At 38.6% G+C, this 14,324-nt stretch overlaps 2 protein-coding genes and 2 non-coding genes across 4 annotated transcripts; 2 read left to right on the top strand and 2 right to left on the bottom strand.

Moving 5' to 3' along the window:
- Positions 1–277: 277 nt before the first annotated feature.
- Positions 278–1,066, bottom strand: LOC141846925 (transcription factor GHD7-like). Its single transcript, XM_074734950.1, has 2 exons — positions 683–1,066; positions 278–502 (listed from the first exon to the last, which is right to left on the bottom strand). The coding sequence occupies exons 1-2, from the start codon at positions 1,064–1,066 to the stop codon at positions 278–280; spliced, it is 609 nt and encodes a 202-aa protein (XP_074591051.1).
- Positions 1,067–10,888: 9,822 nt separating this feature from the next.
- Positions 10,889–11,613, bottom strand: LOC141848118 (uncharacterized). Its single transcript, XM_074736236.1, has one exon. The coding sequence runs from the start codon at positions 11,437–11,439 to the stop codon at positions 11,038–11,040; it is 402 nt and encodes a 133-aa protein (XP_074592337.1). The 5' UTR covers positions 11,440–11,613; the 3' UTR covers positions 10,889–11,037.
- Positions 11,614–13,083: 1,470 nt separating this feature from the next.
- Positions 13,084–13,169, top strand: TRNAM-CAU (transfer RNA methionine (anticodon CAU)). Its single transcript is given in 2 exon segments — positions 13,084–13,121; positions 13,134–13,169. It is a non-coding gene; the product is annotated as a tRNA-Met (tRNA).
- A 10-nt stretch (positions 13,170–13,179) lies between these two features.
- On the top strand, positions 13,180–13,265 carry LOC141848153 (small nucleolar RNA snoR114). The gene has a single exon (XR_012603491.1). It is a non-coding gene; the product is annotated as a small nucleolar RNA snoR114 (small nucleolar RNA).
- Positions 13,266–14,324: the final 1,059 nt, after the last annotated feature.

Genomic DNA, 14,324 nt, shown 5'->3' with positions numbered 1-14,324 from the left:
GATATAGATATATATTCTTAGGTGCCATTGGATGAAGGTGTTAGAGCACACTTAGCTTTTTCAGAACTTTGAATTCATATATATATACTCTCTAACAAGATCTATGCATATTGAAAGCTAAGTCAACATCGAAAATTATAATTAATCATATCGATCGAAACCTAGAACTCACTATATAATTGCAATTGCAGGTTGACATGCATTAGCAGATCAGCTTCTACTCCTAGTGCAGGAACCATCTGAAATCATTTCGATCGAGTGGCTGAGTCTACGTAGACTACATCGTCTTCGCGAAACGCCCTTTCACCCTAGGCCTCATCTCAGCATAGGCCTTCCTCGAGGCATACCGTATCCGCTTCTCGTACCTCCTCTTCTTCCTCTTCTCTCTGTACCTCATGATCTTGGCTTCCCTCTCCATCGTCAGGTCATCACCTTGCCCGACCATCATGCCGCCGTCTCCGACAGCTTTGTCTCTATCGTTTAAAGAGTCCAAGAACGACATCTACAAACAAATCCGGAAATATATTCAATTAGTGCTCATCAGATCACATGCATGACACATGAAATAAAATACAATGCAAATAAATTGCTTTTAATATCTAATTTAATCTTAGCTCCAGTTATGCCCCTACAATGCCCAAAAACTTGTATGAGGTGATCAAAGTAATCGAATTCCACTCACGAGGGTGGCGCTAGATGCCGCCGCCTGCCCCACTGCCAGCGCCGTCGGCATCGATACAGCAGGTATCGTCTCCAGCGGCCTAGCGGAACTGCTCAGGCAAACATCCAACGCCAGGCCGAGTCTAGAGTTGCCGCCTCCTCCCCCCAAGCCATCTAGGTACCGGAATCCCCTGGCGGTCGTTGCCGGGGGTTCCTCCAGTACTGGTGGATCCTCCTCCTTGCCATCGTTTAGCATCCAGGCGACGGAGTCCTCATGCCCAAAGAAATGGAACTCGCGCATGGGCGCGTTGAACTGGCCTGGGAGGGCGCAGTTGAGGTCGGTGCAGTGGGGGCACGAGCCTCCGCCGGCGCTGCCGCACACGTCACACAGGTTGGAGTCCGACATGACTGCAATAATCATGTGACCACGAATGGTTGGCCGGGGAAGGGAGAGGGGAGAAGGACTTAATTAAGAATGGAGGTCGGTTAGGGTTGAGGGTTTAGCCTCTGTAGAGCTACAGCGTTCCATGTCTAAACACTACTGTCACAGGATTGCACCCAAGGTATCTCCTAAACCTTTTGCTCATATTCATTCTTTTTCTCAATGACTCTTTTTATTTTTATCAAAAGGTAGATATATATTCTTTAACTTTCTTTTTTTTTCAATCTAAAATACTAGTTCTGATTAAGAAAACAAAACAAGATTAATTGGTCTGTATACCAATTAGGAAATTAAGGTGAATTTTTATGTACAGAAGAAATTAATGCATGATGGTGAAGTGACCTTTTTTGCATTGCTGTCGAAGTTTGAGTGAAGGTGGAAGAAGGAGATCGATCGTCTAGTGCACTAGAGAGATCTAGAGAGCAATTATACCATTCATGTCAAATCATGAAATTAATAGATTAGCCGGAATAATAAAAGTTTTGATCCTGTGAATATCTTGCAGAGCAGAACAGCTGAAGATCGAAGCAATTCATTTAATTTCTGTTGAACAGTTCCTACGAGGGGAAATTAGAGAATTAGTTTAGCTAGAGTTTGTGGTGGGAAATGAAAGGACTCTTGTCTTGCTTTAAGCTACCAAAGCCATGTGGTTTACACCCAGCTGCAAGATTTTGCATCAACTGAAAAAAAAAAATAAAGAACAAAGAAATCTTGATGAGAGATTGGATAGGACATGCAGCATCTTGCTTCACATGAATTATGATTGATAGGATAGAAGGCTCAATATTAGACTTAGTATCTGAAAGATACTTAGGATTAATTAATTAAGCAACCTAAGCAAGTCAAATGCATTGAGAAAAATATATATTGTGAAGTCTATTATACTCTTTATCCTATAACCTAATTAAATATTATCATAATCAAGTAAATAAATTAACTTTTTTTTATTTAATGAATGATCAAATTGAAGAATATAAACTTTTGTTTTTTACTTTAGTTACTATATTCTATTCCTTAGGATAATTATTCTTTTGGCTCATTCAGAAACCAAAAGCTATTTCCTTTCGAAAAGAGATCATTCTTTATTTTAGTGCGGCCCACTTATTATGTATGAAATTAATATTACGGATGTAGATAATGTTTTGGTTAATTTCTATTTCATTTAGAGAGAGATCATTTTCTATTTCAATGTTTTTCACATATTTATGGATGACATATTTATAAAATATCTTTGGCATTGTGATATATGGTAATGAGGTCGTTACAATACTATTAGCGTAACGATCTTATAATTAATTGTTTGGAGGTCATCATAGATGCTTATATATAAAAGTACATATATACTTATAAAACCCTAGCAATTACCATACTTATTTAGATCCAATTAATAAAGCTCCACTTATCTTTTGTTTCTCTCTTTTGTCAACTCCAATATGTGAGTGCGACCATACATGCTCCCAAGTGATTTTGGAAGATTGTATATGTTATTGAGTTTGATCATGTTCCCTAAGGATGTTTTGATATGTTCAGAAAAATATTTAAGTTAGATTTAATTTGTTTGTATTATTGATATGTATGCATGCATTAAGTTTGCAAGAACTTGGCAAGTTATGCATGGGGCCAGTAACTCAATAGGGTCGAGTTGTGCTGGTTGATTTAGTATGACCAAGTTGTCTTGATTTGATTCGATACATCAGAAGTCTAATATGAGATGGATTTGGAGGTGATTAGAGAAAAATGTACGAGACATTCGAAAGACTAAAAAGTTCCTTGCAAAGTGGACTCTAGGATGAGAAACATAACGTTTTGACGACTTTGACAACTTAGAACAAGTTGAGTTTATAGGTGAATGACGAAGGATAGTGTGGGTTGTCTGAAGGATTAGAAAAATTCTTATCGAAGCTACTTCAAAGTGGCTCGAAATGAGGTGTACTCTATAAGTGACCAAGCAAAGGATGATATGCGGAGCAAACTTAGAGGGTTTAGTGTATTAAATGGACTAAGGACTTGACAAAAATGAACTTAAGGGCAATATAAAAATTGTGACAACTTGAAGACCTAGAAAATGATGAGAAGTGAGAGATTATGAGTTACTTGTAATTTAGATTCGCTATTTTGAGCAACATTATGGAAGGTTGATGTGAGTAAAAATAGATAGGGGTACCTAATTAATTAGTTGTTTGTAGAGAGCCTTTAACCAAAATCCTCTAAATGAGCAAATTATGAGTAGAATGGGAAATTTGGATAATGATGGATACAAAATGGTTGTGATATGCATAGAAGTCTTAAATATCATGAAACTAGTAACGACCATATGGATTGCATGATTGCTTGGGTTGAATTAGAAAAGAGACTTAAAAAAATCAAACAATTGATTACAATATCCAATTTCAAATTAACAAATTAAAGATAACATTGAAAGCAAGTGTTAACGAGAATAATCTCCATTGTGAAAAGCATTTGCCAAAAATACTTTGGCCTTTTGAGGAGATGATGAGAAACTTTATGTCAAGAATAATGGACTATTTTTGTAAATAATAGAAATGGTTGTTGAGTTTGATCTAGTGATGAAGGAGCATGTTCGACGTTGTGAAGCAAGGGAATCTCAATATATATATTTTAGTCCCAAAATTCAGAATGAATTGATAGTGACTTTGACAAATGAAGTGAAAAAGAGCAATCATTGTAAAAGTTAAACATGCAAAATATTTTTCAATAATACTTAATTGTATTTCAGATGCAAGTCATCAAGAATAAATGTCTCTAATGCCACGATGCTTGGATAATTCGACAGACACACCAAAAGTAGAAGAATATTGGGTTTAGTTTTTAAAGGTGGATGACACATCAAGTCTTGGGTTATCAAGTGAACTTTTGATTATGTTAACTAGAGTTGGGCTTGACATTGATGACATAAGAGGACAGAGGTATAACAACGGGTCTAACATAAGTGGAAGACACAAAAGTATACAAAAAAGATTGTTGGAAATAAATCCTAGAACTTTTTATATACCATGTGATTGTCATAGTCTTAATTTGACCTTAGTTGATATGATGGAATGTTATCCTAAAGCCAAGTCCTTCTTTGGAGTGGTGTACACATTTACACATTATTTTCTTCCTCTACAAATAGACGAAATTTTTTTAAAGATAACCTACCTAGTTTGACCGTTAAGCCACTATCACATACTCGTTGGGAAAGTCATGTTGAAAGCGTAAAAGTCATAAAAGAGTAAATTGTACATATAAGAGATGTTTTACTTGACTTGATGGAAATTGTTGAAGATTCTAAAACAAAGAGTGATATTGAGACTTTAGTATTATCTTGGAATGGTAATATAGTATAACTTGTTACTGTTGGGTTGCAAGGGTGCAAACATAGTCCCACATCTAAAGTATATGGAAAAGATCATGGGGTTAAAAGGATGGAAAGTATCTCCATTGGTATAAGGTATTTTGGGGAGAGTCCAAGAACAAAGTCATGAGGGCTTAGGCCCAAAGTGGACAATATCATACCATTATGGAGATATTTTGATTCCATCGGTACTAACAAGTGGTATCAGAGCGAAATCGCTCTTCACCGGACTAACCGCCGGATGAGCCATGATCCAGATCTAACCATGTGGTTTGAACCTTAAACAAAGGAAGTGGGTGCTCCCGTATCTGAATCAAGAGGACCAGACACTAGGTGAGAAGCTAGTCCTAGTAGGTCGGGTGGACCGAAGGACAAAAAGTCCTAGTTGCGACTAGGTAAGAAGTCTTAGTAGGTCGGGTAGACTGAGGGGCAAAAAGTCCTAGCTGCGGCTAGGTGGGAAATCCTAGTAGGTCGGGTGGACCGAGGGGCAAAAAGTCCTGGTGGATCGAGGATTCAGACATCAAAAATGACTTTGAGGGGGGCCTGTGGTCCTTTGTTTGAGGGGGGATTGTTGGGTTGCAAGGGTACAAACATAGTCCCACATCTAAAGTACATGGAAAAGATCGTGGGGTTAAAAGGATGGAAAGTATCTCCATTGATATGAGGCCTTTTGGGGAGAGCCCAAGAACAAAGCCATGAGGGCTTAGGCCCAAAGTGGACAATATCATACCATTGTGGAGATATTTTGATTCCATCGGTACTAACAGTTACGAGCAATAAATCCTATGAGTAAGTTTATTCAATCTGAGTATATAAATATTGATATTGCAATCAATCTCTTACAAGCACTTAATCAATTTCTTGATGAGTTTAAAGAAGAGGGGTTTGCTAGTGCCATGAATAAAGTTATACAAATGGCAAGTGAAATGGGGATTAAATCTAAATTTTGAGAAAAATACATCATTCAAAGAAAGAAACAATTTGATGAAAGTGACAATGATGATGTGATACAATCAGGTGAAGAATTTTTTAAAGTTGAATATTTTCTATTAATAATTGATCAAACTCAAGCTTCTCTTCAAGTTTAAGTTTGAACAATTTAAACAATATCAAGAGATTTTTAAATTTTTATTGAATTTGGAGAAGTTAAAGAGTGAGCCTTTAATGGTGAGTCTTATCAAGTTTACTAACTTGATGAAGTCTTATATGGAGCTTCAACAATTTTTGAGTCACGATGAACGCTTAGACATTAATGGTGATGAGTTCTGTTCAAAGTTAATGGTCGTGAAATGATATTTAATAAATGAAAAAAGAGCAATTGATATGTTACAATCTCTAGCAAAATTGAATGGTTAAATACTTACATTGCCTATAAGATTTTGTTAATCATACCAGTTGTTCCGGCCAAATGTCACCGATAGTCAATCCACCAGTCAAGGAAATGCCACCTCAACCCTAGCGGGCCCCGGCAGGAAGGAGACATGCGAGATTACCACAAACAAACGGATTAGCTGGTGCCGGGGGTCCCCACAGGCCACTCCGACGCTCAAGTCAGTTTTCGGTGAAGATGGAGGAAGAAAGAATAGTAGTAGTAGTAGTTGTCAAATGCGAAAGTCGAGAGAGAAAACTTGTACCTGCATGGGAATTGATATACCTACGAGGCGAACATTCTATCTGTCAGGGGGGCAGGCTATGGTGGTATCGGGGGGAACAGATCCTGGACTTTGCTAACATCTACACCAGTAGGGCGGCATCTAGGAAACATGGACGATATGCCTATAACTGTTCAACGGCTCGATGCTGTACGTTATCTTTGTCGTTTAGCTATGGGTAGAAAGTTGGCAGCAATGACGCGGTATGGCGTGGAGACATAACCATAGCCTTTCCCCTCTACGACAGTTCGCACGCTTGATTGTCTGCATCATATTTGTCTGTTAGCTAGAAGACTTGAGCCGGGATTGATGTCGGAGTGGGAGGGGATGTCCGGGACCGGTGATGGCCAGGATTACCTGGGTAAGCTGGGTGAACTGGATAGTCGAGCCGAGCAGGTAGACTGAGTAGCCTGAGTGATTAGATTGCTGACGGTGGGACGAGGCAAGTTACCCGGGACCGACCACAGTGAGGATCAGCCGGGTAAACGAAGTGTTGTAACGAGCAGGCCGGGCAGGCTGAATGGCCTGAATGAACTGAGCAAACTGACTAAGCTAGGACAAGTTAAGCGATGGATGACCCGGGCGACGATGTTGGAGTGATGCGAATACTCGGAACTGACGCTAGTTGGGCTTACCCGGGTAGATGGAGTAAATGCCCGTGCGGGCCGGACAAATCGATGAGTATGGGTAAGCTAAGTAGACTGATCATTAAAGGACTTGCGTGTTTATGTTGGAGCGAGGCGTTTATCCGGGAATATCCTTTACTAGGCTTAACCGGGTAAACGGATTGAGAGACCTAACAGGCCAGGTAGACAGGGTTATTTAGACAGACTGGATCGACCGTTCCCTGGATAACGAGGCCTGGGTTCATAGGACAATGTTGACCGTGGACCCCGGGACCGGCCAAGCTGGACTGCCTGTTGACCTATCCTGTCACGTCAAGCCCGGGCAAGACTCACCACATCACCAGTAATAGTTTCATTGATAGAAAAAAGTTTCTCGAAGTTGAAATTAATCAATATTATTTTCGATCAATCATGTCACATGATAGACTAAATAAACTAGCAATGTTGTCATTTGAAAAAGAAATAGTCCGACAATTAAATTATATAAATTTGATAAATATTTTTACCTTTAAAATAGCTAGATGAGTAATGTTTATATAATTATTTTAAATATTTATTAATTTTTTATTGATGGAATATATTATTTTAGATTTATTTATGTATATAGTGTATTTATTATTTACAAATTAAATTTTACAATTATTTATCGTAATAAAAGGGTCCATTTTTTATTATTAGCTTCGGCCCATCGTACTCGAGCAAATTCTCTCACGAGACAGCAAGGGCAGGCCGTATTAGATCCGTTTCTATGTGATCTTTGTCTAGCATTATGCAAATCCTACCGAATCGGCTTGGAATCGAAAGAGATGAAGAGACGACGAGAATTCCAATCCCATCTCCATCTCCATCTCCTCGCTTTGGTGAGTGTGCAGCGGTCCGCTTCGCCCACATTTCGCTAGCTGTTCCTTGATCGACCGTCCCTCAGCGCTCAGGTGTTGTTACCTCTCATTTCCTTCTTCCACTTCAATGTTGTTCTGCAACGACTCGTATCAAAAAAAAAAAAAAGTTGATCTTTTGATGTGCTGCTTGGTCTCTTTCATTAATTACCTTATTCAATCTTCTTGATACGTCACCTGCCCTTGAGATTTCTTCAATCTTATCAAAACCTCCTCGGACTGCATTCTGTATTGATCAATGCAGTATCGTGTTTGATGTTTCTTCTCATTGAAGTAAACAACCGATTTGCTTCTTTCCTATAAGAGGGTTAATTTAGCCTATATATCGTCTTTAAGCTTCTAATAGAACTTGCCGATCGATCTGTGGATTTTAGGCTTGTGTTCAAAGTAATTGTTAATTTTAGTTGTTTTCTCGGAATCAGGGTTTTGTTTCTGAATGAATCCTAGTAAAGTGTAAATGATTTGTTCTGTAGGTGCCATAGCTGGTTATTGAGTAATGGATAGCTCGCAAAAGAAGCATTTGCTTGACCAAGCTATATATTTCTCCAATAGTATAGGGCTACAATTTGTACCATACGATGAATTGTACAGGATGAAAGTGACATTTCTTGAACGATATATACGATGAGGATAAAACTGATCTTTCGACGCTAGATGACTCTAAATTTACCGATCGATGACAAATTAAATTATTAAATTCAAGAAGCCTATTAATAGCTCTCATGGATCATGGGAAGGGAGGTGGCTTTGTGAGAGGTAGAAAAAGGATCAACAAAAAGGCCTACGTACTGCATGCAGAAACTCTACTCAACAAGCAAATTAGCGGTAGATCTCACTCAATATAGAATTTGGTGTTGGTCGGTGATGCCGGACAGCCGGAGGAGATGGAAATTGATATCAGATCGTCGAGACTAGTGTTCAACACTATCTCCGTAAAACGATGTGGCTGCTCCACTATTGCGCGCGCGTAGCGAGCCACGGGCTCACATATGCGAGTACCTGTTCGCCCGTGAAAATTAAAGAGAGCACATAGCTTTTTGTGTTAACTCTATTAACACAGTAACATTAATAAAGAAGGGAAGCTTATTGAATTTTACCGATGTGGGACTATTCCTCATGTACTTCCTTATATAGTATTAATTAACAATTAATATATTCTGGACTGACTTTAAACAATTAATTTTTCATTCACCTTTAATCGATTTTGAGCAAATTAATAGTCTAGATTTATCTACGCGAAATGTAGATTTCGATTTTAAAGTTAATTTCAATTTTCATCGATTGATGGCACCTCAATTTTTCACAAAACCATATTAGTCCTTTAATGTCCCAATATCCAATAATCCCCCACATGAATGAAAATTAATACGTGTATACATGCTGACACTTTACAAGAATCCAATCGATAAGTCATGCATCGGGAGAGGTAACTAATTGTGTCTTTGAACCTTCCGTAGTGGAATGCTATCGAGCATACTAGGCTGCGCAGTGAACATGATATCTTGAACTGCTCAGCTGTTGGTGTATACTAAGATAATAACACTCACACAGAGACTTATCTCACCTACTTTAGGTTCTCATGGTTGATTCTATTTCAACCATGGACATCGTTTTGGATTCATAAGTATTTTATTGAAGCAGTCTGTCTTCACACTCATATAGGCGACACTTCTATCAAGAGTATCTTACCATACTCCACCTTATAAAGATATAGAAGTCATTAAAAACATAAGCTTAACCTCACTACATGTGGTACGACAACACAAATTCATCCTAGGATTGGGATAGAGATAATATATCTCGTGTGCTATAACACAACTTCTGTAATTTCGTTGTCCTATTAAACCAAGATCTTAAGATCTTCAGTCAACAAGATTAGGTTACTGCTATAATCGTTTTTAATTTTAATCTAATTCTCTCGATGAACAGTATACTTGATCTCAATTTAGCCCCTTCGTTAGAGGATCAACCAAATTATCTTTGGATTTGACATATATATAGTAGATTGCAATCACTTCATTCGAGATTAACTGCCTAATGATATTGTGTCTATGACATATATGTTGTGACTTACCATTACACATATACTCTGTGTCATTCCATTCGTCGATTGACCAGTGTATAAGTACAGCGGACCATTATTTCTGAAATTTTAAAAAATTGCATACTTTAATTTAAAATAAAAGAAAACACATAATTAAAATATATGATTTTTTTCTGGCGGTCGTGTAGGTTTTTATTGTGCAGTGGATGTTAGAGTTTCCTGTTATTAATTACTATTCATTGTGTTTGCTGATTAATTTGTGCTTCTCATCCGATCCATCTAATTAAATTGCAGGAAGAAAGTTGAAAAATACTGAATCCATTGCAACATGCATTTCCATATGGCCAGTTTCCTCTCGATCGATCAGAGGAAGAGGTGTTCAACTCTCTCAACCAGAAGAAGAAGAAGAAGATGACACTAATCTCCTCGATCGATATACAACCTGAATACTGTATGGTTATACAGTACGAGATAGCCAAATTAACTAGCAGTTATTATGAGAAAAATATACAGAGGTGGAATCGCAGAGGCATGCAGCATGATCGGACAAGCTTTTTGGAGCATGCAGATCGAGCTAGCCACTTTATATAAAGATCAAGAAGCAGAAGCAGATGGTGCCGTGTTTGTGGTTCCATCTGTCCACGCTTCTGTGCAACGTACCCTACAAGCACATGCACCAGGCACGTATGATGTCCTACATGACAGGACCAAATGCACGAGATTACCCACAATGCATGCACGTGTTCCCCACTCCATATTCTCATGTCTCCTCACCGTAGAGCATGCATCAAGCCTAGTTAATACCCATGCATCTTCCAGATCTGTGTCACTGATTTGATTATTATGATAAGTAAGCAAGGAATTTAACTCCAGACTTATAAAATTTAGTTTGTGTTTGCGGCAGCTAGCATTGAAGTGACCCTAGTCCACTAATAATTAATGAGTGATAGAATCTAGTATCCTAGTTATTTATATATATATAGAGAGAGAGGATCACAGTCTTTTTGCTACAAGACACATAGAAGACCACACCACTTGCCCTTTGCATAGGGTCAAACACTAAGGACACCTCGTTCCCATCTCATAACTCTCTCCATTCTGATTTCAACTCCCAAATCTATGCCCACCAAAATTGGCAAACCATTTCTTTCTTCCCCTTTCCTCATCATCATTAATTTTAATTCAACGATCATGTTTTCCAACCACATGGAAGATATATGTAGCAAATTAGCACATCGATCGTATATATATACATAATTAATTACAGATAGAGACTGCTACTACATCAGATATCCTTGCATTTGATTAATTACATATATATATTATATATCATAATTAAGCAAAGCGCTATTAATTGTATGATCAGCACAAAACATCCTTGAGTAGCTTGTACCGGCGGGCGGTGGGCTTGGAAGAAGCAGCGCTGGCTCCTGACTTGCTGCGGCCGCGGTTTTGTTCTTGCTCACGGCTTTGCTCAACCTTGTCGTCGCCTACGCCAGCGCCACTGCTACCAGTAGAGCGATCTCTTCCGGCCGCCGTCGGCTTCTTCGAGTAGAGGAAGGAAGAGCCGCGCTTGGCTTCACTTGCGCTCCTGCTCTCGCATATGCACCAGTCGCAGACTGCGGGGGCGGCCAGAGCCGCCTCCTCGTAGTAGTTGGTGCAGTACGAGTGCTGGAACCGGTAGTTGCAGCGTATGCAGAGGAAGAGCTTATCGGCGAAGCCTACATCGCCGCACATGGAGCAAACCATGTTCGCATTAGCCATGGCGAGAGAGAGAGAAAGAGACCAGGTCTGAGGAACAAAAAAGGAGCTGAGAGCAAGGAGGATCAGTGAACCTTTAATATATAAAGCTTGGATCAGAAAAAACTTTTAAAAAAATAAAAACTATAGGCTGCGTTGGAAAGTGGAACATGACCTAGCTTCTTCGTGAGTCGCGACCGCTGGGGAATGGGCAAACACATGTTTAGACTTTAGACAAGAGTATTTATTGTGGATCGAAAACCAGACAAACCGACAAAAATGTTTGTCGCAGTTTTTGTGAATTGTTTTTCTTCAGAGTACGTGAAGATTACGCATCGGCCAATGAAGTCAGTACATGCATAACTGAGGTGGCCCGAATCTAAATATCTCCGATCTTATCTGTTAAACATGCTCCTGGTTGACCGAGGATAAGGTCTCCATGCAAGCCACGCAAGGCTTATCTGTGTGAACACGTGGGGACGTCTTTATCAGGAGAAGTTAATGTGTGTTGTGTGTTGGGGTTTTGATTGATTGAATTCGAGTCATTCAACGAACTTGAGATTTTGTACATATCTTCTTTTATATATGAGCACTATGTAAGAGCTACTTTCATGCTACAGTAGATCATGCATCCATTTCTGTGAATGCTGAATCCATTGTTTATGAAGAAGCCAGTGTGCATAGATCTTCTGCTAGTTTACACAAGCTTACCCACTCTCTAGGGTTTAGATGACACTGTCTCACTTAACTTTTACTCCCCTCTCTCATGTCTTCTCTCTCCTTCATAACCTCGCGATGTCTCCTTGCGCATGGCCACTGGCAAAAGACTCTCGAGCCTGACGATCCTTCTCTTGTTTTTTCACGCGCAAGTACTGCATGTTGCTGCTGCTGCGAACACTGACACAGGTCAGAGTCCTCCATCTCCTCCCCACTCCCTTGCCTGCAGGCCTTCTTCTCGACCTTCAATTCCCAACCGAGCGAGCTAGCTAGCGACGCCTCCTCTCGAGTCCTTTCCGAGATTTTTCCCTGTTCAAGCCATCGATCGCCACCACATGATGCCTAAACCATCCGGCAATTCCGGCGAACTTTCTTTCTTTTCTGGAGATATGTTTTGAGTCGTTGATCCATATTCGTGGGTTTTCTTTGTCCGGCCATGTTCTCCGATTGGTGAGTTTAATTGTCCTTTCCTTTTTTGCCATTGTAAGTTTGCAATATCCATTAATGCAAACTATTGGCGACCCTTTTTATAGGAGCCTTTTTTTTACCCAGACATTGAAGGGATGCCCTTTTGTTAATATAATTGTGCCTTGAATTTAGATATTTGAGCAAAGATTTTAAGTTAAACATTATATATACATTTGATATGTGTGTTAAATTGTGTAAAAATTTGACCGGACAAAACGTGAAGCTTTTAGAGCTCATGATTCGATTAGATCGAGTGTGGATGATGTGGGTTGACAGAGACCAGGCAACACACTCAATCACTTAGAGATTTAATGAAGTTTAAAGAAAGTTGTATAAGACATCTAAATGATAGTAGGACAAGAAATATTAAGGTGGTATTGGAATAGCCAGAGACGGATTTAAGTAGAGGTTATCATGGGTTGTAGTCCAGCCTTGTGAGTCTTATAATAATTTATAATTAACGTATTTTGAATATTTTTGAATGGGGTGGTGGCGCAGTTGGCTAGCGCGTAGGTCTCATAGCTCAATGGGTAATCCTGAGGTCGAGAGTTCGAGCCTCTCTCACCCCATCCATTCTCTTGGTGATGAAGATTAATGCATGGTGATGTCAGGGTTCATCACAACCATCTGATTATCAGATGAGATTGTAAAGTGCTTCTGAGCCAATATTTTTTTTCCAATTTTTAATTGGCATATACAAATCAGTCATTTTAATTTGGTTCTCTCTCGTTAATTAAGGATCCATCCATTTAGTAATCGTACAGGTTTTACTCTTTTACTCATTTTTGATTTCTCCATTTGTATTGCGGCAAGCGTCGCAGCCTCTCGTTCATGGTTCCTTTGCTTTTGTTGGCGTAAAAAAGATGTTTTCAATATTTCTTTTGTTCTAATGAATGAGAATAACTAATTTTTTTTAAAAAAAATATTTTGGGGGACAATAATTAATGAGTGAGTTCTAATGAACTTCCACTACTTTCGATTTAATACTTTTGAGGAACAAGAGAAAGAACCTGAAACAGAAGTCATGGTTGTGATTGGATAGTGTACATTCAGGAGGCCCACTTGTGGCCTCTACTTCCACTTGCGTAAATTTTTTTCATATTTTTTTGTGCTAATTCAATTTATAATTTAAATGATTTGGTAGGCGCTTGCATTGCCATCCGATCATCATAGTTTTTTATAAAAAAATAATGTTGTTTGATCATGCAATTATTTACTTTTTTTGGCAAACTATAATGCATTTTTATGCCTTTTTTAAGGATTTATTTATTATGCCGAAGCAAATAAAGATAAAATAAATTGCACGACTGTTGTTCGATTAATCAACTCTAAAATTGCAATAGGATTCATTCATTAAAAAATTAAAATATTAAAGTTATTCAAGTTAAAGGGAACAATTGTAACTAGTCAAATCTTGAGTACACAATTTACATAATAGACTGTAGTTGTCTTGTGGAAGCAATAAAAAAGTCTCAAAAGTGTTAAACACAAACATAACTCGTAAGATTAGACAAAATGAGTTTAACATAATATAACTTCATGCAGAGATGAATCCAAGGTTGGGTTATTTTGGGTTCTAATCTAATTTTAAAAAAATTATATAGATATTTGTAGTCTACAATTTGGTATCAAAGAAAAATTGATGGGTTCTTTCTTTCTTTGTTCATTCTATTTTGATGTTTAACCCACCCCTTCCATACCTAATTAAAGTCAGCACAGTCCAC

Source organism: Curcuma longa, chromosome 16, assembly GCF_044706935.1.
Source record: "Curcuma longa cultivar G26 ecotype Majalengka, Jawa Barat chromosome 16, ITB_CL_G26_1.1, whole genome shotgun sequence".
In the NCBI taxonomy this organism is placed as follows: domain Eukaryota; kingdom Viridiplantae; phylum Streptophyta; class Magnoliopsida; order Zingiberales; family Zingiberaceae; genus Curcuma; species Curcuma longa.
The sequence above is the reverse complement of the archived record's forward strand: the minus strand, read 5'-3'. Positions and strand labels throughout refer to the sequence as shown.